The sequence below is a fragment of the Pempheris klunzingeri genome, chromosome 5 (assembly GCF_042242105.1).
Source record: "Pempheris klunzingeri isolate RE-2024b chromosome 5, fPemKlu1.hap1, whole genome shotgun sequence".
Taxonomy (NCBI): domain Eukaryota; kingdom Metazoa; phylum Chordata; class Actinopteri; order Acropomatiformes; family Pempheridae; genus Pempheris; species Pempheris klunzingeri.
Window position 1 is genome coordinate 4,731,140 of NC_092016.1, and position 25,573 is coordinate 4,756,712.

The 25,573-nt window shown below is 38.3% G+C and overlaps 1 protein-coding gene across 1 annotated transcript; it reads right to left on the reverse strand.

Annotated features, from left to right (window-relative positions):
* Positions 1–2,658: 2,658 nt before the first annotated feature.
* cpa4 (carboxypeptidase A4) lies at positions 2,659–9,488 on the reverse strand. The gene is made up of 11 exons (XM_070830252.1): positions 9,358–9,488; positions 8,273–8,354; positions 7,245–7,379; positions 6,977–7,075; positions 6,399–6,500; positions 6,047–6,148; positions 5,695–5,805; positions 5,485–5,575; positions 4,390–4,589; positions 3,543–3,627; positions 2,659–2,850 (listed from the first exon to the last, which is right to left on the reverse strand). The coding sequence occupies exons 1-11, from the start codon at positions 9,471–9,473 to the stop codon at positions 2,663–2,665; spliced, it is 1,311 nt and encodes a 436-aa protein (XP_070686353.1). The 5' UTR covers positions 9,474–9,488; the 3' UTR covers positions 2,659–2,662.
* Between the last annotated feature and the right edge of the window lie 16,085 nt (positions 9,489–25,573).

Below are 25,573 nucleotides of genomic sequence, written 5' to 3' on the forward strand. Positions count from 1 at the left end.
TGTGTTATAATGATCAATATAAATAAATCTGTGTTATAATGATCAATATAAATAAATCTGTGTTATAATGATCAATGTAAAGAAGTCTGTGTTGTAATGATCAATATATAAATAAATCTGTTATAATGATCAATATAAAGAAGTCTGTGTTGTAATGATCAATATAAATAAATCTGTGTTATAATGATCAATATAAAGAAGTCTGTGTTATAATGATCAATATAAATAAATCTGTTACAATGATCAATATAAACAAATCTGTGTTACAATGATCAATATAAAGAAGTCTGTGTTATAATGATCAATACAAAGAAGTCTGATCAATATAAAGAAGTCTGTGTTATAATGATCAATATAAAGAAGTCTGTGTTATAATGATCAATACAAAGAAGTCTGATCAATATAAAGAAGTCTGTGTTATAATGATCAATATAAATAAGTCTGATCAATATAAATAAGTCTGTGTTATAATGATCAATATAAAGAAGTCTGATCAATATAAATAAGTCTGTGTTACAATGATCAATATAAAGAAGTCTGTGTTATAATGATCAATACAAAGAAGTCTGATCAATATAAAGAAGTCTGTGTTATAATGATCAATATAAAGAAGTCTGTGTTATAATGATCAATATAAATAAGTCTGTGTTATAATGATCAATATAAAGAAGTCTGTGTTATAATGATCAATATAAAGAAGTCTGTGTTATAACGATCAATATAAAGAAGTCTGTGTTATAATGATCAATATGAAGAAGTCTGTGTTATAATGATCAATATAAAGAAGTCTGTGTTATAATGATCAATATAAATAAATCTGTTATAATGATCAATATAAAGAAGTCTGTGTTATAATGATCAATATAAAGAAGTCTGTGTTATAATGATCAATATGAAGAAGTCTGTGTTACAATGATCAATATAAATAAATCTGTGTTACAATGATCAATATAAAGAAGTCTGTGTTATAATGATCAATATAAAGAAGTCTGATCAATATAAAGAAGTCTGTGTTACAATGATCAATATAAAGAAGTCTGTGTTATAATGATCAATATAAATAAATCTGTGTTACAATGATCAATATAAAGAAGTCTGTGTTATAATGATCAATATAAAGAAGTCTGATCAATATAAAGAAGTCTGTGTTACAATGATCAATATAAAGAAGTCTGTGTTATAATGATCAATATAAAGAAGTCTGTGTTACAATGATCAATATAAAGAAGTCTGTGTTATAATGATCAATATAAAGAAGTCTGTGTTATAATGATCAATATAAAGAAGTCTGATCAATATAAAGAAGTCTGTGTTACAATGATCAATATAAAGAAGTCTGTGTTATAATGATCAATACAAAGAAGTCTGATCAATATAAAGAAGTCTGTGTTACAATGATCAATATAAAGAAGTCTGTGTTATAATGATCAATATAAAGAAGTCTGTGTTATAATGATCAATATAAATAAATCTGTTATAATGATCAATATAAAGAAGTCTGTGTTATAACGATCAATATAAAGAAGTCTGTGTTATAATGATCAATATGAAGAAGTCTGTGTTATAATGATCAATATAAAGAAGTCTGTGTTATAATGATCAATATGAAGAAGTCTGTGTTACAATGATCAATATAAATAAATCTGTGTTACAATGATCAATATGAAGAAGTCTGTGTTATAATTCATGTACCACAGTTATTCTAAAATATAAAGACATAAAACAAACTACAGAATAACACACTTGCACGCTTCTACTATTGATTTTTAAATTTAGTAAATACATAAAATGAACATCTGTAACAGAGAAAAACTGAAAAGTTTCATCCAAAACCAGAAACATATGAAGAAATGCTGCAGCATGTAAAAACTGAACTATATGAACATGTGTAGATTGGACCAGACTAAAGCAGTGAATTAATAAAAAGCACAAAAATAAGAAAAAGATAAATATAATTTAGATTATGTGAAAATCAAGGGTCAAAACTACATCTTTTTTATGTCCTGAAAAATAAAAGTCTGCAATTATCACCAAAATATACTTCAGTACTAAAAGTAAAAGTACTTATTATGTATAATAAGACGTTTTATTATCAAATTATTATAATTGGTGCATGAATGTAGTCACAGCTTTAATGTTGCAGCTGGAGCTTATTTGACTTTTTTCAATATATTTTTTACATTCTAAATTGCTTTGTATACCCTGGTGACCAATAGATCCTTATTGATACGATAATATCCTAATTTGTTAATTGACTGTATTTGATATTGTATGTAGTATGTATGTAGTATGACGCGAAAGTAATAAAAAAAATGTAATACAAATACTTCAAATCTGTATGGAAGTACAGTACTTGAGTTAAATGTACTTTTCTACCACTGTGTATCAATCAGACTTAAATATTTACATCCAAATCTCAAGTCGAGCCCTGAATCTAAATGTGGAATATCAAGTTTAGGTCCAGGTCTGTTTCAAGGACAGACTAAGTCTCAACACTAGAAGTATATTAGTTTATTTAATACTTAAAAGTCAAGTCGTACAGTAGTGGTTTAATATCTGAATTAAAACTAACTGTTAAGTAAATAAAACTGCGGCTGGCTTGAGGAGAGAGAAATAAAACACAGACAAACAGGGCATCAATAACTTTATTGGTAAATAAGGATCAATAAGGATGGTCTTGGACGTACTCCATGATGTGTTTCAGGGCCAGCCAGGTCTCGGAGGCGGTGGGGATGATCTGATTGGCTGGCAGGATGAAACCATAGCGACCCGTGTCTCTCAGCTCGAAGGCGAAGGAGTATTTGATGCCCAGGTTGTAAGACCAGTCGATGCTGCCGCCACTGGCTTGATCTGAGAGGAGGGGAAGAGGGGAGGACATGATGGAGGCGGCGTCGACCCACAAACACACAGACACCAATAAATCTACAATAATAAGCCAATATTGTCTAATGTACTGGTACTAGTAGCTAGTATTAGTAATAGTACTAATATTACTGGAACTGGAGGGGAATTACAATTAACATTTCTTTTTTTAAAATGTATTCAGTTATTGCACAGCCCATCACATCTAGTAGTATTGTATATCAGTTTATCATTATTTAAGTTCAAGGTTCAGCTTTATTGTTATTACACAATACAGAACACAGAAAATATATAAGCAAATGTAAAAAATACTTAAAATGAGAATAGAATAAAACGTCACATTTAAAAATAAAGACGATGATATTTATACAGACACATATACAGACATTTCTGTGTGGTCCAAAACTTTGAGCCCACATTAACATCTTCACATGTTCAGAAAATAATTAGATGGTTTCAAGATTCAGAGACATTTAAAAACAAGATTTAAAAAAGATTTGTCAGAACGTCTGATGTTTGTAAATGTTTCTAAATCCTAAAACGTTCTGATTATCTCTAGGTTTACAGTACACACCTATACACACACACATGTATACACATTTCAGCAGTTTGTCATGTGAGCAGCTTTGAGGTGATTTTAAATCTGAGGCGCTGGACAAAAAGGAATAAAAGTTACTCACAGATGATCTTGCAGATGCTTCCAACCTTGTATCTCGTACCATAGAGGGAAGTGAGTTTCTGCACTGCTGCTCTGCCAACGGAGTCCTAAAGGGAACGACGACAAGGACACAATAGATTACTTTTGACGATGATGACTTGTCCAGGTTTCAAAAATGAGATTTTGAAATTCCATGACTTTTCCAGGCTTTCCATGACTGCGGAAACCTTGTATGATAGTTTCCAATTGAAAACTATAGAGAAAGGTTGTGGTGAGACTACAGCTCTGAAGGCCCTACACACCCTCTTGTGGAGCTACAAGTCAAGATAATTTTATTCATATATCCACAAACCACACACTCGTCTCAGCCGGCGTAGTTTCATATGAGTAAGAGCTGGACTGTTGGCCCTTTAGGAGCTTTGTCAGTGTTAATGTGCACCATTCTTGTATAATGTTGAAGCAGTTTTGCCGTGAAAGACGATTCCTCGCTGAGTTAAGGGAGATAACTTTTCAAATGCAGCTGTGATGAGTTCATAATTGGTCAATTCTTCAGTCCTGGAGCACATCATTTGCATTTTCAGCTATGAAACTTTAATTAGATGAGAAAAAAACTGCACCATAAAAGTTGTAAAGTAGTCTGCAGTCGGAGAGCAGGATATTGCTTTTTTTTAATCATTAAAGTTATTGAAGGATCAGGTTGTAATACCTGAATCTTTGGTCCTCCTGAGAGCACAGGCATTTATAAAGAGAACATTTAGCTGCTTCGCTGATTTGACTCTCCTGTGTGTGAACGACTTTGCATTCACAGAGCCGGATTTAATTTGCTTCGGGATTCTTCACAATTTTCTTCACTGTTCTTTCTTCCTTACCAGCTCGGGCTGATGGGGCACGTCCTTGCAGGAAGAGCCGTAGGGGTACATGAGCAGCTGGGAGTAGGCGTGGACAGAGATGAAGGACTTGAAGTTGCCGTGGTTCCTGATCAGGTTCACCACGTTCTTCACCTCAATCTCGGAGTGAGCCGAAGGGCCGTGGTAGGAATCAGAGCAGGGGTTCTTACTGGCACCGGGGCCTGAAATGAAAACACGATGGGCATCATAATACAACATATATTTACATACAGCAAAATGTAGGAGCTGACCGTTTATTAAGTAGGCCTAAACTAGCTACAATTAATGTATTTCAACAATGAGAACTTTAGCAGTCTGTAGTCTGTAGTGTTGATAATAAAGGTATTTCTAATATTCCAGCCTCTTCTATTCTGAGCATGGGGTGAATAAAATATTGAAGACATTCCTCAGGATAACGCATTACATTTAAACTGTACTACAAACTGCAGCCTCCCAAATTACTGTAAAGTCATTTTGTCATTTCATTACTTAAACAGAGACGAGATCCTTTAGAGCTCTTGTGTTAAACTGCATTAGCTAATAAACTTCAGACTATGAAGAAATAAAACTACTCAAATCACTGGAAATGATTATATAATAATATTTTTCAACAAATTAATTTGTCATCATACCCATTTTCAATCTATATTCTTGTATTTAAAAAAGGAAAAAGAAAAGCTTATAGACATTAAACCACTTAAATATAATATAATATAATATAATATAATATTATATAATATAATATAATATAATATAATATAATATAATATAATATAATATGATATAATATAATATAATATAATATAATATAATATAATATAATATAATATAATATAATATAATATCAGCTTACTGGTACTGAGGAGTAAAGACAACAGGAAGTCTTAATATTTCAGAAGCTAGAATCAGAGAATTTGGACATTGTTTTAAAGAAAAGAAAGATTAATCGATTACTGATTACTGAGGCAGGTAATTTCTACACCTCTATGTGCAAAAGACAGATGTTTCCAGACAAAGTTGTCCCCCCGTTGTCGTTCAGTGCAAAACAAAGTCATTTACTGTCTTTCCTATACTGACCACCAAAGCCTGCATCCCAGTTCCTGTTGGGATCGACTCCACGGCACCAGGAGCCTGAGTTCTCGGAGCGGGTCTTTCGCCACATACGGTCCTGTACGTCACACAGGTTCAGTCACTCAAACACTGTGTTTCAGGCAAAATGCACATAACTACAAGCATGAACATCTTATCTGGGATCAGTGGTGGGTTTTACTTGTCTCTGTGACGTACGTTAGAGTGGGTGTAAGCGTAGCCGTCAGGGTTGGCCAAGAGCAGCATGTAAATGTCCATGGTGTTCAGAAGGGAGGTCAGGGAGGCGTCGGTACCATAATCAGTGGCAATCTGAGCAAGAACACAAGGCACTGATTTTGTAGAAGAGATTTTCTCGAGAAAAGAAAGAGACCTTTCACATATTTCATGCAGTAAAGGTGACAGTTTTATCCACAGTTAACAATGTCTGCAACAAAAGAAGTGGAGGCCCAAAGTGACCTCATCAGCTTTATTTATGATACTAAGACTTTCAAGGGCACTTTTTTCCTCTATTCAATCTATCGAGTGACTTCATCTGGTTGACATGTCGTACCTTGTTGGCCGTCCACACTCCGGTAGCCTGAGACACCCATTCTCTGGAGTGGATACCTGTGTCAATCCAGATAGCAGGACGCTTGTTTCCCCCAGTGCTGAACTACACATAGAGTCAACAGAGTGAGAAAAACAGTGTAGACAAAAGGTTTTTATCCTTTAAAAGTACCATTGAAGAGGGGATTTAAGGGGGCTGCTGCAATGGGGCTCAAGCTGTTAATGTAATAAACTGATGAACCTGTGCTGTACATTTAGAAAAATCTAATTCTCACACACACAACAAACTCAGGCACAACAGCGCAGGCAGGTACCAACACATGTACTGCTGGTGTCCTGTATGAGGTTTGTCCTACCTTGAGCACATACATGGGCCTGTTCTCATATGATCTCCCAATTTCCACTTTGGTGACCAGCTTAGGGTGCTGAGCCACCAGAGTGTCCATCCAGCTGTAGATCTGTGAGGGATACGAGTACAGTGTTACAATACATCTATCTATCTGTCTGTCTGTCTGTCTATCTATCTATCTATCTATCTATCTATCTATCTATCTATCTATCTATCTATCTATCTATCTATCTATCTATCTATCTATCTATCTATCTATCTGTCTGTCTATCTTTCTATCTTTGTAAAACACAAACATGTTATTTTCATTGCACTTAAAAAAACAATACTTAGATAAACCAAATACATCCTTGAGTTTGTCTAATTGGAAACATGTGTTCCACACGGGTTACCTCAGGGATCTGGCATTAATATCAGCATAAAATATAACAATTAAATTTGATATTCAAATACTCATCTAGTAAATGTGTCTGTGTGTGAGCTTCATCTAGTAAATCTAGTAAAAAAATGTGTGGTAACTGACCAAAGTGACGTTTTTTAACTTAAGTCATAATAAGGTCTTGTGTGTTTGCATGAACAGCCTACTGTCTCCAGGCGATGATAAGCTCCAAAGTTGAAGCTCCTGCTGCTGCGCTCCATCATCTGGTTCTCCTCCATCTCAGCTTTCTCCTCATCGAGAAGCTCCTGTGTTTGGCACGCAAGACAGCTGAAACACAGCACTGTCCTCATCTCACTCTCAAAATCAAATTAATACCCGCGACACCATAATCCGAGAAACTCCACAAGACCGTAGATCAGATTATGTAGAAGGAGTTTACCCTCAATCAGTTAGACTCTCTGGAGGATTACACACCTGGAGGTTGTTTATAATGACGGAGTGAGGGATGCTGTGAGCGTGGAGGTACTCCGTCACAAAGGTCAAACTGGAGCGGGGCACTCGGATGTCGACGGGGAGCTCGGTGGAGACCGGGTGGAGCCAGAAGTCCAGCTGGGATCAGACAGACAATAACAATCACAGACCGGACGGGAAAACCTGAAGACTGATAACACTGAGAAGAAGTACTGGTGCAGCCATTATGTACGTATGGTTTATATGCTTATCTGTTGTAGTCTCTGAACTCAGACGGTTTTTGACGGTGTAGCCAGTTATTATTAGAATAAAAAGTTTTTCAAGCTGCTGAATTCATCTGTGTGAGGAACACGAGTCTGCAATAGTTTTTACCTGGTCTAGCAATAACTCAGTGGCTCTGGGTAGTAATAGTCACTGAGTACTGAGCAGGATGGTCACTAATTTCACAATGTTGCATCCTGAAATAAGTGCCCTCCATTGGCTCCCATTAACTTATAAAGACAGTCAACCATAGTGCATTACTGACATCTTAACCACCTCTGTGTCTGTACATATCCTAAGGTCACTGGGACCTGCTTTGTCCAACTACCATTGACTGTTGCTGATTATTATTATGATCAACGATGATAACACCCACATTGTTTTTAGCCGGGGATCAAACCACCAACTTTCCAGTTGGTGGACGACCCACTCTACCTCTGAGCCACAACTGCAACTGTAAAATTACAGTCTGTTGCAGTAAAATCTACTCAAGACATTTATTTATTGCTCTTATTTGCTGCATCTTCATTTACTTACATCTTTGTGGAGCAGCAAAACGTGTTAATCTCAAAAGACTGATGTCTAGAGTTTTAGTGCAGGAGGATTATCTCTGTTAACCTTTAATAAGAACAAAATCTCAAGTGGATTATTATGATTACTATCATTATCAAGTTGAACTTGATTTGACTTTTGTACTTGTTGGAGGTTCATGAGAAAGTGTCTGGTACAAGCAGCTGTGTGTGTGTGTGTGTGTGTGTGTGTGTGTGTACCTCCCACTCCTCTTGAGTCTCCAGAGCCTGCAGGAGTCGGAGCTGTTCCTCAGACTGCACATTGACCCTGAAGACCTGATCTCTGGAGGAAATTCATTTCCATTTTTGAACATCTCATTTCTATATTATCATAATTCACACAGCTCTAATTCATGGAAATCTAGTGAACGCTGAGTTCAGCGTTATAGGACGATTTAACTCATTGTTTACCAATTAAACAAGCAATTAATCGTACAGAACAGTCAGTACCAGCTTCTCCATTCTCCTTAATACGGCTGTGATGATGATTTAATCTTTCTCTAAACATAAAGCCCTGCCATGTTCTGCCCACTGAATACCAATGTACTTTTCCACTTGGACGGTTATTTGACATGCTGAATATAAGGCATGTGAGGGAGTAAAACCCCTCTAATCAAATCTCTAAATACTCTTATTTAATAAGAGAGACTGCATTTTCTTTTCTAAGCTAAATGGCAGACTGAGTTAATGGACTCTGAAAGTGCTTGCTTGAAATTTTAATGTCAAAATGACATTTATTCAGGGATGATAGTTATTTATTTGGTTGTGAGGTGCCACAAATGTTGATTGGAGTGCCCTTTATCAGACCAATGACATATTGGTATTCTTGAGATGAATAAGAAAGCTCTCCTCTCTTATTCCAGGGAAATTATTTGATTTCAAAAACAGTCTGCAGAGTAAAGCACTGAACCCAGCGGCTGAATGTCACTGGCCACAGAAAATACGTTTTCAGGAACATTTGATGAAAAAGTTTTTGAAAATGTTCACGACACAAAGTTAATCAATGTGAAGGCTAAAAAAAATAATGGAAAGTAAGTAGATTTACACAAGTATTGTACTTTACTATACTTACTTTTACTTCTGATACTTTTAATTTTGGTGTATTAGGATGTTTAAGAATATTTTGATGTTGATGGTTTTGTAGTTTGGGGCTTTAACCTGTAACAGAGTATTTGTACACTGTTGTATTGCTGCTTTTACTTAAGTACAATATCTGAGTGCCTCTTCCACCTTCGCTAAAGACCACAGCAGATACCTCCTCTTGCAGTGTGCACGGTTTAACTTACCCGGTGAAGACCCTCTCAGCTTTGGCCGCAGCCACGAGCACCAGCAGCAGCCAGAGCCCTCTCATCTTGTCTGTTCGTCCTCGGACTGTTTCAGGGAACACAAATGTGTCCTGCATCAGTTTTTCTAGCCTCCTAATCTCCTCTGCTGACAGGTGGGCCGTTCCCAAACAGGAGACTTACCTCACTGCTCTGATAATCACACAGCTCACCTGTCTGGAAAGAAGTTATTTTGAGCGTCAGTCCTGCTGATTCAGTTTTTTTATTTGTCCAGCGCTCAGCTGCAGATAGTGGGACTTTCCCCTGATGTTTCTCTCACTTTTGTGAACTAGTTACTCTGCTACAATAAACTGAAACCTAACTACACACACTGTAGTCACAGTTTGTGGTAAAGGAAGTAGAGATGTCAGTGGATTTAAACCACTAAAAATTCACACATGTTAAACATATTAAAAGTGTGTGTGGGTGATACGTCTCTGGATTACACTCTGTTACACTAGAAACTGTCTGGGCGTGGTGATATGATATCATGTGAACTCATCACAGTTTGTCACATGTGTCTACGACGTGTGAGCAGTTTAATGAAACAGTGCTGCTTCATTAACACATTGTCTAATTACCTCCACCCAGGATTGTTATGTATTCACTGTCCATTTGCCTGTTCGTGAGCAGGATTTCAGAAAAACTGCTGTCACGAGTTTCATGAAACTTGGTGGAAGAGTTTAATATGGGCCAAAGAGGAATCCAATAAATTTTGGACCCACGAGCAAGAAATAAATAGTGGATCTGGTAGAGGCTCTCAAGTGCCCTTTTAGTTTTAATAGTTTTTACTCTCCTGAAGTAAAACTCTCGAGTTAAAAGCAAAGAGACAAGAGACGGAACAAATAAATACAACTTAATAACTTATTTACTATATTTTATCTTCTTTCTAAATCACACTGCGACCCCTCAGATTGACCCCTACAGGAGTCCCAGTCCCCAGGTCAGGAATAGGAATAGACTTTTTAGGTATTAAGTATATCAAATGTCCCATTAATGTAAGATAAATGTTTCTAAATACCAGATAATTCTAGATAGAGACAGAATATAAATATAACTTGATCCAAGACCTTTCTCTGTTCTGACATGACAACGTTTGTTTAATTTAACTTTGGTGTTTGTTAGTCAAACTCATTTTCTGTTTGTGTCCCTTTTTGTTAAGTGTTATTTTTGACTTGGCTTGTTTGATGTTCCAGTTTCCTGTCCTTTCTTGGTTTAATCTATTGTTACTCTTCTTTTCCCCTGGACCACCTTTGGGACGTAACAGCTGTGGAAGAACTTGACTGAGCTGCACAGAGAGCTGACCTCGGCCCTTTGGGATGAACGGGAACACTGACCATGCTCCAGGACTTAAGGCAAAGCATCAATAACCAACCTCAAACCTCTGCAGCCAAAATGTGGAGTAAAGCCTGAAACCAGGAGAGTGGAGGCTGTTATTAACACCTGTGGTTGTAAATGTTCACGTGTCCACGAACCTTCTCATGTTAAAGGACTAAATCGCCCTAAAGGATCCACAACCACTTGCATGAGGGCACAGTGGCCAATAGATGGCAGCGCACTACCAAACTTCTACACCAGACCTCAATATGACGCCCCATTCATGGCCACAGTGGGTGACACCACATTAAGCAGGCTGGAATTACCCTGAATCCTGAATTATTGATCAACCAGAGAGGTTTCTTTGTCTCGATCAGTGCCATTATTAAAGTTGGTGAGTACCAGTGATTGAAAAAGATATTTTTTTAATGTTTGTTCACTATTTTCACACATTTCAAACACAAAATAAGAAAATAACTGGCAGATTAATCAATAATGAAAATGTGTTAGTTGCAGTGCTATTACATCATATTCTTTCATTTATATATTTAATATACTTGAAAACCTGTATAGTATTACATGTATTACATTCATTAAGCATGTTGCAAACAAGTGACCACTGCACCAACTCCTGATATTTGATAATGAAATAAAATGCAGAGGGAAGAGAACCTGTGCTACAGTCATCTGTCTGCCTTCCCCCGCTGGTGCAAACACAATTTCATTTTCATATTTCATTTCTGTCAGCGGAGGATTTGGGGTTTTGTGTTAAGTTATTCATCCCGATATCCGCCGGTTGATATCAGCATGTGCATTGCACGGCCTCCCCCGCTCCCATCAGCTGCTGTGACACCCCGCCAAACCCTCCCTCCTCTCAGAATTAATAAAAAGAGGTTTTAACATGTCACTTCCCTCCCTTTTCACTTCCAAACAATCCCGTGAGACAAAGTGGGAGGGGAGGGGTGAAGCGGGGTGGGTGGGTTTAATAAGCATGGGAGTCGACAGGGGTTGTGGGAGTTGAGCTGGGGCTTTCCATCTTTCTCAATGTGGAAATTATTTATTGCTATTCCTGCTGTGTGTGTCTAAAAGTTTAATGTCCACATAAAAAGTGGCTTTACATGCAAATGTGGGTGTAGTGTGTGTGTGTTTTCCCCTCTTTTCTCCCCTGTCATTTGCCTCTAAAAGCTATACGAACAAGGCACCCCTGACGATCTTGTTCCACATGACTTCCTCTGCTACACTATAAATAGATCCATTTACATTGCATTTCATGGCTGAGCTCTCTCTCAATATTTCAGAGGCCCACCAGTAAATTGACCATTAATCATTTATTGCTCACTTGTTCATCTCATTTTGCACATAGCATCTGCTTAGATATTACAGAGCACTGGCCACAGCAACTATCAGTCTTTTCAGTTTTCTGTCAATGAGAGAGAGAAAATATGACTTTGCAGCCATTTTTTATTCCAGTGTGTGCGATGGGAGTTGTATGTTGGTCACCTGAGCACGTCTCACTCATGTGATTCCTCCATCTGGTCAGGTGACAGAGGAAAGGAGACGTCGGTCAGCTGTGACTTTCTTTTGTGAGGAGAAAATCTTGCCTCTGATTCGATTACACTCTTGAGTATCAGCCTGTGATGTCCAGTAATTGAATTGTGTGATGTACCAACTTTCTCTCATCCTGCTTCATCAACAGAATAACTTTTAACAGCGGGTGTGAAGGAGACATAATGAGAGCAGAGTGAGAAAGTGTGCAAAAAGTAAGAGTCAGACCTCTGAATTAAAATGCACAGTGACATTCAGCTGAACTTTCTGATCTATTTCGATGGTCTCCCAGCCTCTTGTATTGAATACTAAATACTGGTTGATGTTGTGGAGGCAAGAAAGATGATTTTTATTCTGTGGGATTGATATTTTACATAGCTGACAAAGAAAAAGATGACTGTTTCTATAGTTTACACATTGTATCAGTCGCTGCGGTTACATGGACAATATTTCTTCAATCCAGCTGAAATCATCCCAATCAGAGTTTCCCACTTCACTGTTAACATGGATGATGAATTAAGTGATCCGATATGATATGAGTTTATGTGCCCCGAAGCATTTAATCAGAAGATAACCTTTTGACATGTGCAAATTGGCACCCCCCGCTGTGAAGCGTCTAATCTGCAGAAATATCACAGAAGAAGAAGACGTCACCGTTCCCCCCACATGGAATCCATTTATTCCACTCAGAGAGAAATCAGAAATCAGAATAAGTGTTATTACTAATATTGTCCTACTGAACTGATTATCAAAGGTTTATACCCTCTGAGCCCAACTACTTCCGATCATGTCCGTCTCTTCCGATATTCTGATTGGGTTATTGTTCCGATAATCAGTGCAATGTTGGGATCAATGTAGACGCAGCTAGTGGCGGTGGTATCATGCTGGTGGTTGACTACAAAGTGTGTATTATCACTAAAGCTGTGGTTTATCTGCTTTGCTCTGTTGGACCACCTGTGTTGATCAATTGCTGTTGCCAGTTGCTTATTTGTGAAAAAGGCCTTTCTGAAGCGAACGTATAACTTTGACTGTGAAGATAAAATAACAAAAATGCAGCCATGTCTCAAAGGAGAGGGCACGGACTGGGCTCAGGTTTTGGTTTTAAACCTTGGCAGAACTCTACTAATGACTTTTTTCACATGACATTGATTAATTTGTATTAATTTATAATGTTAATTGAATATTATTCAATTCAAGAAGTAAAGTGACTGCTTAAAGATTCAGTGTGTAGGATTTAGGGAGATCTGTTATAAAAATGGGATGTAGTATTCTATGTTTTCAGTAATGTACAAACATGTAAAACTAGGAGTCATTATCTTACAATGAGCCCTTTACATCTACAGTGGGAGTGGGTCCACCATGTTACATCGCCACGTTCCTACAGTAGCCCAGAATGGACAAACAAGGGCCTTTTGCATTTTTACGATAAAGTTGCAGCTTGGTTTTGGTGGTGCAAAATGCACCAGATGGAAGACAAAGAAGAACAAAGAAGAGGAGGAGCATTCTGCGAGGAGGATCACTGTTAATATTCAGCTTCGGCCACCGCTGGATGCCACTGAATCCTTCCCACTGTTCCTTTAAAGTATTTGTAAAAACATCAGCAAACCTCCATTGAACGTAAAAAACAGAAAATCCGATTTGTGCTTTTCATCATGCTGCTTTGCTGACAGTATTTCCCATTCACTTTGACTTTGTTAAAAATATTCATTCATGCGTTTACACTGATCTGTATAAAGGTTATATAAGTTCTGAAACAGAGCCACATCTCTAGAAAATCCTCCACGGCGCTGTCACATTTACATTCTCCATTTTCGCCAATTGAGTCTTGATGGAGTCGTACATCTGTGTGACACCACAGATGCAGAGACTGGAGATGCTCTGCTGGCTTCCCTCTCACTATATGAACATGAGCGGTGAATGTGAGCTGTCCCAGGGCACACATTTCAATGCTGAAAATCAGCGATTTTTTTTCTCTTTAATGCTGTTACTTCTGCATACTCAAGATGACATTTCTCCCCGGAGACTAACTCATTACCTTTCCCTCCCCGTCATCCATCCGAGCTAACAGCGAGCTGACAAACTGTCCTTTGGGCTGTTTAACTCTGTCAAGATTGCTGCGCATATTAGTCTTGTCTTTGCACAGACAGCCAACGCTGCTGCACAGAAATCCTTACAACACATCCAGCATCAAAACCTTTAATAAATGACTCTTATCGTTTTTATCTTCTGTGACCCTTCCTCTGTCTTGATTGGATGGTGGAATACTTCACTCTAGGTCTGACTCTGCATTATTGCATCACGCCTTCAGATGTATTTATTACATAATAGTCTAAGAAAAGACCACAGCAGCCCAGGAAGGCCTCAGCTTCTGTAAAAATAGAATGGCAGGCACGAAACGATCTGGTTATATTTAGCAACAGCACTCCATCCAAGTCTAAGAATAGCAGGAGAAATGCTTCATATTCATCCTTCGACTTGCCAGGACATTTCTATCCCTGTCCCTTCTGAGTGGAGTGGACAGACGCTGCCTTCCGTAGGGTTGGTGTATGGTCGTGTGCTGGCTGCGGGCCTTTTTTTTGAGGTGCATGTCATCAAAAATTTTACACACTATTCTTTATTCCATTACTCATCACCACATACTTCAGCGTGCAGGCATCTCGCAGATGATGAGCTTATAAGGGGCAGCGAGGGAAATAAAACTGGCAGAAACGGCAGCTTGGAGACTCAAAAAGCTGCCCATGTCGGCTAAAGTGATATTAGATTCATGCAGAGCTTGTTCAACTCTGCTTTATTGCTTCAGCGTCTCAGTGCTCAGCGCAGGTGGTCCCCGTAGTGAGAAACACTAAGACGTGTGATTCCCCTTGAGGTTCTTATTAAAAAGTACTTTTTTTGTGTCAGATAAGATGAAGCGGGCGCTGATGGAGCTATTTAAGAAAATTATTAATCTACTTTATGAGAATCTAGATCTCTAAAAGATCGTTTCCGACTTCATTTAGTTCAAGTTGTGAGTCATAGTAAAATAAATCAATCATTCAATCAATATTTATATAGCGCTAGTTCATAACAGTGGTATCTCAGGACGCTTTCCACAAAGAGCAGGTCTAGATCAAACTCTTTAATTAAGAGAGAGACACAACGATTGAGGAATTCAAAATTAAGGATTCAAGAATCCCCACGTGAGAAAGATGGAAAGCATCAAATCACTTCACAAATACAAATAGTTTCATCACATAGATTTGGTTTTACTTTTTACTGCTTGTGTTACTATTGGTTGATACTATCCATCACGTTGTTCTTAGTTCTCAGAAAGCCTAATGTAGAAGGTAGAATGACCACTTTTAGGGACGGAGTCACTTAGTGGGGTCAAAAAGGCCGATCACAGGAAGCAACCTTTTGCTGCTGATCAACAAACATTACTGTGTAAGATATCAAGTTCTCCAGAGTCTGAGCTACCGGCATCCACCAAGATTTCCTTCACATGTAAAAAATTATAAACTATAAAAACACTTTACACTTTGTAAAAATTGTGGTTTTACAAAGTTACATGCAGGAAATAACTTTTCAGAAGACGTTTCGGATGGTGAGTTTACCTCAAAAAAGCTCCGGGTGGATAAACTTTTTATACAAGTCCCCTAAAGTGATACTGATACCAATAGTACTTTTAATTTGATACCTTTTCTAAATGGTGCCCTACTGGTGCCCTAACCTGCCGGCCTCTACCACATCTCTTTCAATGCTGTGGTTGTAACCATGCAGATGATGCAGAGTTGTATCTCCGTCAAGCCTACTACTTTTAGCAACTGGGCTTCACTGCATGGCTGCTTAGGCGATGTAAAATATTGCATGTGCCATAACTTGCTCGAACCCTGTTCATCGGTAGTCCACTCGTGTTTTATCAACTGTGGAGTAGTGGAAGTTATAAAAAAATTAGATAAATGATGTCAACTGTCAACAAAACAAAGTAATTTTATATTGTCAAAGGTAGAATTCTTCTCATTATCATTATTGTTGGAGGTATTGTTGTGATGCCTAGTTTACTGGTCTGAAAAGTTACTGAACTGTTCAAAGTTCAGCAGCCTACTAACCAGAAAAAGGTCTTTTCACACTTCACTGGCTATCAATTGTCTTAAGAAATCATGAAAAAATACTATTAATCACACATCACATGGCGTGGTGACCCCTCAGTGTCCTACAGCCCAGCTCAGCACTGCCTATTAAATCCTGTCTCAAAACCCATTTTTATAGGATATCTTTTCTACAGAACTAACATTCTTTCTGTCTTTTAATGTGAGGTGGCCTCTTATACGCAAATAACTTGTTTCTTTTACTTTCTTAACAAGGAAGAGCACAATTTTATTTATCGAAGTGTATTTTTTTTATGACAGATGTTCCATAGTCATATGATAACCCCACAGATCTCCACTCTCTGTAGTATCTCATTTTGGTTGTAATTGTGTGATGTAACATTAACATACCGTTCTTTTGGTGTCCCTGTATGTGGAGGGAGGGGGGGGGGGAGGGGCGCATGAGTGCCAATTAAAGTTTCTGATTATAGCTTGAAGTGGGAGGCGTCCACAATAACATGAAGTTAAAAGTCATATGCAGATAAACATACAGAGCAGATAGTGATGAGGGCTCATTAAAGCCTTGGACAGGACTGCAACGAGGAAGAGAGAAAAGTCTACCGGCTGTAATTAGCACACTGTCACTTGTTACAAAGCAGCCCACGTTCTTAGCATGTCAGATCACTTCCCAGCAGCTTCTACCAATTGTTTGTTGCTATTCTGAAAGAGAGCAACATCTGTGCCAGATAATAAAGCAGAAGTGCCTCAAAATTAATAGACAAACATTTGACTGTGCATTTCTAATGACAGGAGGCTAATACACTGATAAACCACTGAATGAATAAACTGTATAGCACATAAAGATTCACATGAGATATTCTTATAAATGGATTGTAAAATTTGGATGTGATTTCCTGCACCATGAAGCAGAGGGTAAGTTATGTTCCCTCTGCTCTAGAAAAGCCATATACTGGCATTTCTGACTCTCTTGATGCTCCACGCGGTAAATAAATAAGCAGGGATGTGATCATACAAAGAGTGTCGGTGTCATATAATGTAAAAAGTAAAAGGGCTCTGAGGAAGCCGTCAACCGTAAACTCCAGATGGCTCCATGAGAGTGGGAAACCTCTCAGTATATGACAGCACTACAACCTCTGACTGCAGGCAGTCATGCGAAAACATCATAAACCCAAACCCCTTTCAAAACCTTTCGGTTAAACTGGAGCATCCGTGGGAGCCTGAATACAGACCTGTTTTTATTAGTTCCTAAAACAGTGAGATTTCAGAGCTACAAAGTTGGAGATGTTGATGCAGAACAGAGGTAATTAAATGATGTTTCACCAAACAGACTTGTTTTTGTGAGCCCCCTGTTATTCAAATCAGCCTAAAGGCACCAACCAGTGGAGTACACTACTGGGCGCATAATGAAGATTTAATTGAATAAAAATATTAAGATTCAAGACTTCTTCAGAGGGCCTGAGAGCTGTCTGCTAAGTACTGCACAAAACAGCGTTTACGTGCTCCTCCTCCTCCATTACTGTGGATGTAGTCCTCTGCTTGAGCTGAGCTGTTTTGTTGTTGTTGTTGTTGTTGTTGTTGTTGTGAAGACACTGTTTGAGTCTGCATAGTTATCTAGACGCTATTACCAAACTTTATATGAAAGCGTGAGGGCGGATCGTGATCGAGGTATTCCTGGCTCCTACGGATCGCTGCTGCGGATCGGCTGCATTCGTGGGCCTGCTCGACTCCCACCGTTTCTATTACTGTTGTTAGTCATTATCCATTGTTAGTCATACTGTTCATTATTAGTCATATTCTTATTATCATTATATACTTGTTATTGTTATCATCGTTCTCTCTCTCTCTCTCCCACCCACATCCAACATGGCTTCACACAGAAGGCCGGTGAAGAGAAGTTTTTCCTGCTCGCTCATTCACGGTTCTTGAATCCTTAAATTTGAATTCTTGAATCATTTCATCTCTCTTAGTTAAAGAACATGAAAAGTGTCTCGATATCAATTGGCACTATATAAGTAGAGATTGATTGATTAAAGGTCTTTGACAAACATAAAGTTTTTATGAATGACCATTTTGTCAGGTAGCTCCCACAGACTCCTGTGTCCTTCCATCCTTATTTTTCCACTAGCTTAACACCAGGTAGGTACCAGATGTTCTCTGCCTGCCACATCAGCATTTACAGATGACGTTATACATCGTGACAGTATGATTGGCTGCGTGTCAGACAGAGCACGGATGCCCTGAGTACATGCCACAGACTCCCATTTAAATGAGCCAATTTTTATTGTGGAGAAAGAGATTTACATCTAATTAAATATCGTGAGTTCAAGTTAATGTGACAATATTTAAATTGCATTCGCTTTGTGCCAAATGTTCTGCTTGTTTGTTTGAAGTTAGTCTTACTATGAAGAATTTCATCATTACGGCTGTGAAAATACGATTCACAGTATGTTACTGTTAAACTCTGTTTTATTACAACTTATCAGATTAAAATGTTTAGTTTTTTACATTTAGTTTCACTGAGATAATGATGGAGAATGTCCACACAGAAGCATTTATATTTGAAATAACAAATGATGGTCCCAGATTGAAGCAAAAAGACAAACATTGTGACATCATGATTGGCTGTAAGGGTCATCTGTGAATGCAGGACCCCGAGCAGGCCGAGCACATCTGGTACCTGCACCGCAGTGAGAAAATCTTTATAAACTCGGTTAAAATGTTTCCGAATTCATAACCACAAAGCTTCCCTCAAACTAAAGATACAGTTTAAGGGGACGTCTCAAAACAGAGACATGATGAAATATAGTAAATGTAGTATGGTAAACTGGGGTAAACTCCAAGATGTATAAGAACAAGTGAGACATTTCAACTCCAGCACATGATGGCTGACTGGTTAACAATGTACAAGGTTAACAGCAATAACCCCTAAAATTTCCAGTGTGCTTTATTGCTCAGCGATGAAGCACACATCCAGGCAGCTAACATGATCAAACAGTGGAGTGGACTCTAACACAACACAAAGGCAAGCTGTGGTACTGCGTTAGCTAATGTTGGTTATTGCTACTAAATCATGTTTACTGACGATCAAAATAAAATAAAATCAAGAGGTACACAAGCCATAACCACGTCAACGACCGCCTGATCAGTGAACGCTGACTCAGCGCCAGTGTAGCTGACCATGCTCGGTCGTTTTAGATCAGCAATATTTAACAAGTATTATTTCTGCATCTTAAAGCCTGGTTATATTTTATTCCTCTGTGCCATAGGCCTCCATTGTTAAACTATTAAAAATACACCAGTGAGTCACACTGTTGCACTGCCTCATTACCATAAACACATACGCTGTAGTTTATTTTGACTAGATCCCACATTCGCCATCCTGCCGACAGAAATACTCATTAGAGCACCCACTCCTCTTGTATGAGTAACATTAGCTGAAAACTACAATCACCAGCTGTTTTTGGAAATTAGTGACCATTTAAAAAAAAAAAGAAAAAAGAAACTATATATATTTGTGTGCTGTTTTTAAAGATTTCCATATTTAATCAGCTTGGGACTGAAGCAGTATTGAGAGACTCATTAACATATCTATTCTTTATACTTTTAGTGTGGTCTTGTCATGGCATTCACTGACTGTAAGTACCAAGGCTGCTGACTTTGTCCTCAGTATTCAGGCTGTGTTTCTGAGCCACATTTGTAGGAGTTTCTGGAATGGGACAACCTTGTTACAGCCTCTGATTGCAGTAGATGCTCACTCTAAAGGTGTAATGGTGTGAAGTACAGCTATTCCAGTGCTCTGGCTCTGCTAGAACAGATTTTACTGGCACAGTCAAGCAGGCCAGGTGCCACCAACGTGGAGAAGAAAATGTTTTTGTGTTTCACAGCAGCCCACCATACAGATGAGCATGTTACAGATACACTATAGCATTATGGGTATGTTTATAAAAAGATTTCATGCTGTTATCACCCCCGTGGATTGAGATAACATGAGTTTTACTGAAGTGTAGTGCCGTCCTGAGCAGTCAGCAAGGTACCAAAAACAACAACAAAAAAACATTTGATATGAATATTTATTTAAAGACTTCAATTCTTACAGAAATAGTCATATTAAACCAGTCTTCAGTGGCTTCCATATTTCCTATTAGAACAGTAAAACCTGTGCTGTCTTGCAAAATCACCACCATAAGAACTGATTTTGAGTAAATATTATGTATCAATGGACAAATCCTGTTTGATTGGTCCTTTAGTGTATCAACAAACCATCATGCAGAAGCCATTAATCACTCTTTTGAGATCCAAAATGAGGGTCGATGAATAATAACAGTTGGATTAATGAATTTGGGCAGATGACTTGTTTCAGTTTATGTCAAATACAGATGTGCTTTAGCTTTAAACACGGCTGCGTGGGGCTGGACAGCATCATTCCCAGCTGACTGATTCTGCCCCCGTGCTGAGAGCGAGACAGCCCGCTTGTTTGTTTTTTTTATTCAGTTCGGGTTATTTTCCCTCTTATTCACATCACTTCAACCACTGGGTCTGAGCGAACAATGCTGACATGAGTGTGATGAGTGGCTGTGCATGAGCGTACCAAAAAAAACAAAAAAAAAACAGAGAAGAAGAATCAGTCGTCAAAAGAAACATCTGAAGGCATTGCACAATGTGAGATTTTTAAGGCAAAAAAGTCATCTAAAATACTCAGAAATAACAAGTAAAGATGTCATATTACAATTTTTCTTTTCTTTTTTTGAACCCACTGGTGCATCTCTGTTAGAAAAAAATCTATACATGCAAACTTAATGCATGCTATAAAAAACATCAGAATTAAACAGGATATTCATCACGAGCATTCAATTAAACCACTTTGTTAATATCATAAGGTACAGTAAACAACTTTCATGTTGCATGTGTGATGATTACGTGGGCGTTCACACGGCCTGGCATGCTGACATGGTACCGCCTTGGCAGAGTGACACGAATGTGACGATGAGCGGTGGGAGGCAGCGAGGTGTAAGCCTACTTCATTAAAGCTTGTATGTCCACCGGTAGCACAGGGTCTGTTTTTTTTTTCCGCCTTTTAGTTTCCTACACAATAAATGCTTTTGATTGTCACTCCTACACTGACACAGCCTCAGAGGAACAGTGATTTCACACGTTGCAAACACATCGCTATATGTTACGACTACATAGTCCACTGGGCTCCTATGCAAACAGCGTTCATTTCCTCTTCCTGAGGGCAAATGCATGCATACCAAAGAGGAGATCTACAGGCCGTCACATCTATACTGTACAATAATTACGTAATAATAAGGTAGTCATGAAGTTTGTATAGCTTATATAGCTTGGTCGGTCAGGCCTTTTGAGCTTTGGATTGCTCCACATGTGGAAGCCATGTGCAAGTGGCTGTAGTGAGAGTGATGCTCTTTGTAAAGACTTTAGGGTTTGTTTTTTTTCCAGCCTTTCAAAAACCAAAAACAGGAGCAAAAGCTCAATTCTGCGTTCACATGGATTCAGGCAGACGGTAAACAGACAGACATCACTTTAGTGGACGAGAGCAGGATGGTAAAATCAGGTGAAGTCGGTGATGACTGCTGTTAAAAGTACAAATATTTTAACTTTTATCCTCAACGACAAAATGTACAACTGTTATTCAGCTCCCTCACACATGCATAATATTTTGTATACTGGTATAATGAAATATAATAATGCAATGGATACAATAATTCTATGTAATATATTTTACTATGCTTTTTGTAAATATCTTCATGCGTGTTTTGTTTTGCCGTCCTCCGATTCCATCTGACTTTTTGTTTGGTTTTCCGGTGTCTGAATCCATGTGAACGCAGCATAAGAAAGGTGTTAATATTGTGTTTTATCTAAGCTGCAATCATTGGCAAGTCCAGCTAACTAACTAACTAACTAACTAACCAACTAACCAACTAACAGGCCGACGAGTACACAATTAACAAACCACATTAGTTTATGGGGTCAAAAGTTCTGATTAGAGTTGGGGAAGTTTACACTCCAATAACTTCAACATAACCCGGGACAGCGGTACACACATCGTTTAGCCTTTAGGAGGAGGATCCTGTTTCTTACATTACTCTCTGAACATACTGTAGTACAAACAAGTATTTAAGTCAAGTAGCCAAATAGATAATAAAAGCCTGATCTTGCATTTTTCTTTATCATACCTCTTAGAAGAAGACCAATGCTGTTCCTCTATCTACTTGTTGGCTACATTAATTATTTTAGCATTATATCATTGTTGCAACCATCAACTGCAAATTTAAGACTCCTTTGATGAGATTCTTGTTTTAAAATCAAGCTGGGAACATTAAAAGGTTGGACACAGCCTTTTTAAGACAACTCATGGAGCTAACTTTAGCTTCAGTTAGCAGCTATAGTTGATGTTAGTCTGCAAACACACAGATGTCATTTCACCTGGCAAAATCGATATCAATCAGGTAGAAATGAGAAGTTGTGTGAGGATAGAAAGCTTGACAGGCTTAGCTAAGTAAGGGGTTTGATATCCTGGACACAAAAATGTGGTCACAGGACATGAGGGGTTGAAAAACCCAGCTTCTAAAGGTGCTGATAATGAGACAAATATCAAGTCTCTAAAACCACAGTTTCTCTGAAAAAACCCACCAAAAAGCGCTCCTAATCCTCACTCAACCCTCGCCTTGTTATGCAAGTGTCATGCATGTTTCATATTCAAATACATGTACTAGATGTACAGTACAGTTTATATGAGAGTGTGGGGGTGAGATGAAGTTGACATTGTGTCGTGATAAATAAATGAAAGGCCCTGCCTTGTGTTTCAGGAGAGTCACAGAGTCCTGGCAGTTTGCTGCAAGTCAGCTCTCCAGAAAACATACATACAGTATATACAGTTTATATACACAGACACATATAAAAAGACTGTTCCTGCCTAATCTGGTTCAGTCTGGTGTTGCTGCTGTCCGATACCAGACTTGAGACCAGTGCTACATTGTGCAATTCGACATCCCCGCTGTCGCACGGGGTCCCCGCGGTGAAACAACAATACAGAAGAGTACAAAATCTATCTATCAGACCACCTGTCCCCACACTGAGGGACCCTATTCAGTCAAACTGAATGACCAGCTTCGAGTCTGGATTGAGTCTCGGCCAACAATGAGACGCTACACTTAACAATGTGTCGAATTTGGCAGAGAAATGTTGCTACGGAGTGAACTTGATCAGCAGGTCTACTTTTAAATATCTTGCACCTTTATTATCTAACCGTTTGCTTATAAAAAAATACAGGCCTGTCGTTCATGATTTAAATATGAATAACTTATGTATAAACATGAATAAGGCCTGTTAGTCATGATTTAAATATGATTACAGGCCTCAGTATAAAATGTAACACTTGTACCAGCAGTAAAGCAGCAGCATTACACATACAGTATATTGACCAATACACAAAAAAGGCAAAAATTTGTACAGTGTATAAATATCTAAGAAAATGTTTTACAAGCAGTTTAGAAGTTGATGTTTTAATGAAGCATCATCAGCTAAGAAGTACTGTACGTGATGATATTGAGGCGCAAGTTTAGAAAAATGTTGTAAACCTTCTCTGATATTGATTCCTTGACTGAATAGGGCCCTAGAAAGTCCTGATCGGATCCTACAGCTTGTACTACACAGATACAGAGTAAAATGTATAAATGCTGTTCTTCACACATTTACATGAGTTAAAAGGGGCCTCTGGATGTGGTGGCTGTAGCTTTTCAGAGTTTGTGCTTTGCTTAAAGTTTATTATAATGGACAAAACTGCAGGGTTGCATTTGAGTCTCAACTAGAAACTTGGCTAAAAGTGACAGTGCAATTACCTGTTGTGGGTTAGTGGGAGTATTTCCCCGTTTTTTAAAGGAATACTGCCCCAAAAAAACAGGTTTTGAACATCAAACACTCACCACCTGCAGGCTCTGGAAAGATTTTTTGCAGAGGACAGCAGCTCTGATTGAATTGGTTTCACAACAGCTGCGATGGATCCCAATGGTGACCCAGTTTTGAGATGAAAAAACACTATTTTACATAGTTTTTATTAACCCGATAATGACTGCATTTCCATTTTGTTTTCACTTCATTATTCAATTTAACACTCAATAAGTCAGCTAGAACTGCACGGAGGGGGTATGATCGTCTGAATGACAGAGCAGTGACAACCGCAAGACTCTTTTTGAACGTTTTGATTCAAATGCTGCTAAAATGAACTGAAGATCCAGAAATCTCTGGTTAAATAACTAAAACAGTTCAGATTTAAAAGAAACGTGGTGTTCTTGTAGGACCCTATTGCTGATAAACAAAAGGCTGATGGTTGGCTGAGGTTTTCAGGGCATTTAACTTTAGTCACACATTCATCAAAGAAACATGCTAAAAGTCCTACACCAACTTGTTTGGCTGTTTTGATTTCATTCATGCGCGTCGCCAAGTTGGAGGATATTTTCTTGGGCTCTGCCACAACATGTCCACTCTTAATCCCATCTACAAAACTCAGGCACGGGCTCGGCTGTTTTTTCCATCTGGGGAAAAAGCCGCCAGTGAGCACAACACCTTGAGATCTATGTGTATTGCTACAAAAAGGGGGTGAGCAAGTGTGGAAACTGAAAAAATTGCCACTGGAATCTATTGTTGCTGTTGTGAATCACGAACAGCTGCTGTCATCCCCGAAGGACTCAGAAACACCTGCCAAGCCTTCCAGAGGTGAGTGTTGGATATTGAAAATGTTGTTTTTCTGGCGACTATTTCTTAAAATAGATGATTATCTACATGCTACCAAACCTTCGGGGCTTTTGATTATTACTAGTGTTAAGATTTAGTTATACTGCTGTTGGATAGCGTGGAACTAAAAACTGTGCTCACAGTCTCTACTTTAAACCATACGGGTAGCTGCTGAAAGAAAAGCATCTTTGCATTGTTGGTTAACTGTTTTCTGTGCACGTATTCACAGTGTGTTGCTAACACAAACGTGTGAGTCACCTGATCTGGTAGCTACCAAAGTGCTATAATTCTCAACCTACAGTTTGGCAAATATTTTCTGAATACTTAGTGAGAAAGGTAAAACTGTGAACTCGTACCAAAAATCACTGACACACCAACATGTTGTTATCTAAACAACTTTTTTGGCAATACTATACAAAGTGAGAGGTAGAGAGACGTAAAACAAAACAAAACTATGCTTCTGAAGTACAATGTTATTCCATGAA

Coding starts and splice junctions, on each gene's coding strand:
- cpa4 (XM_070830252.1), bottom strand. CDS start 9,473: ATGCAGGACACATTTGTGTTCCCTGAAACAGTCCGAGGACGAACAGAC. Junction 7,076..7,244: donor TCATTATAAACAACCTCCAG/GTGTGTAATCCT, acceptor TGCCAAACACAG/GAGCTTCTCGATGAGGAGAA. Junction 6,501..6,976: donor CTTATCATCGCCTGGAGACA/GTAGGCTGTTCA, acceptor TATCCCTCACAG/ATCTACAGCTGGATGGACAC.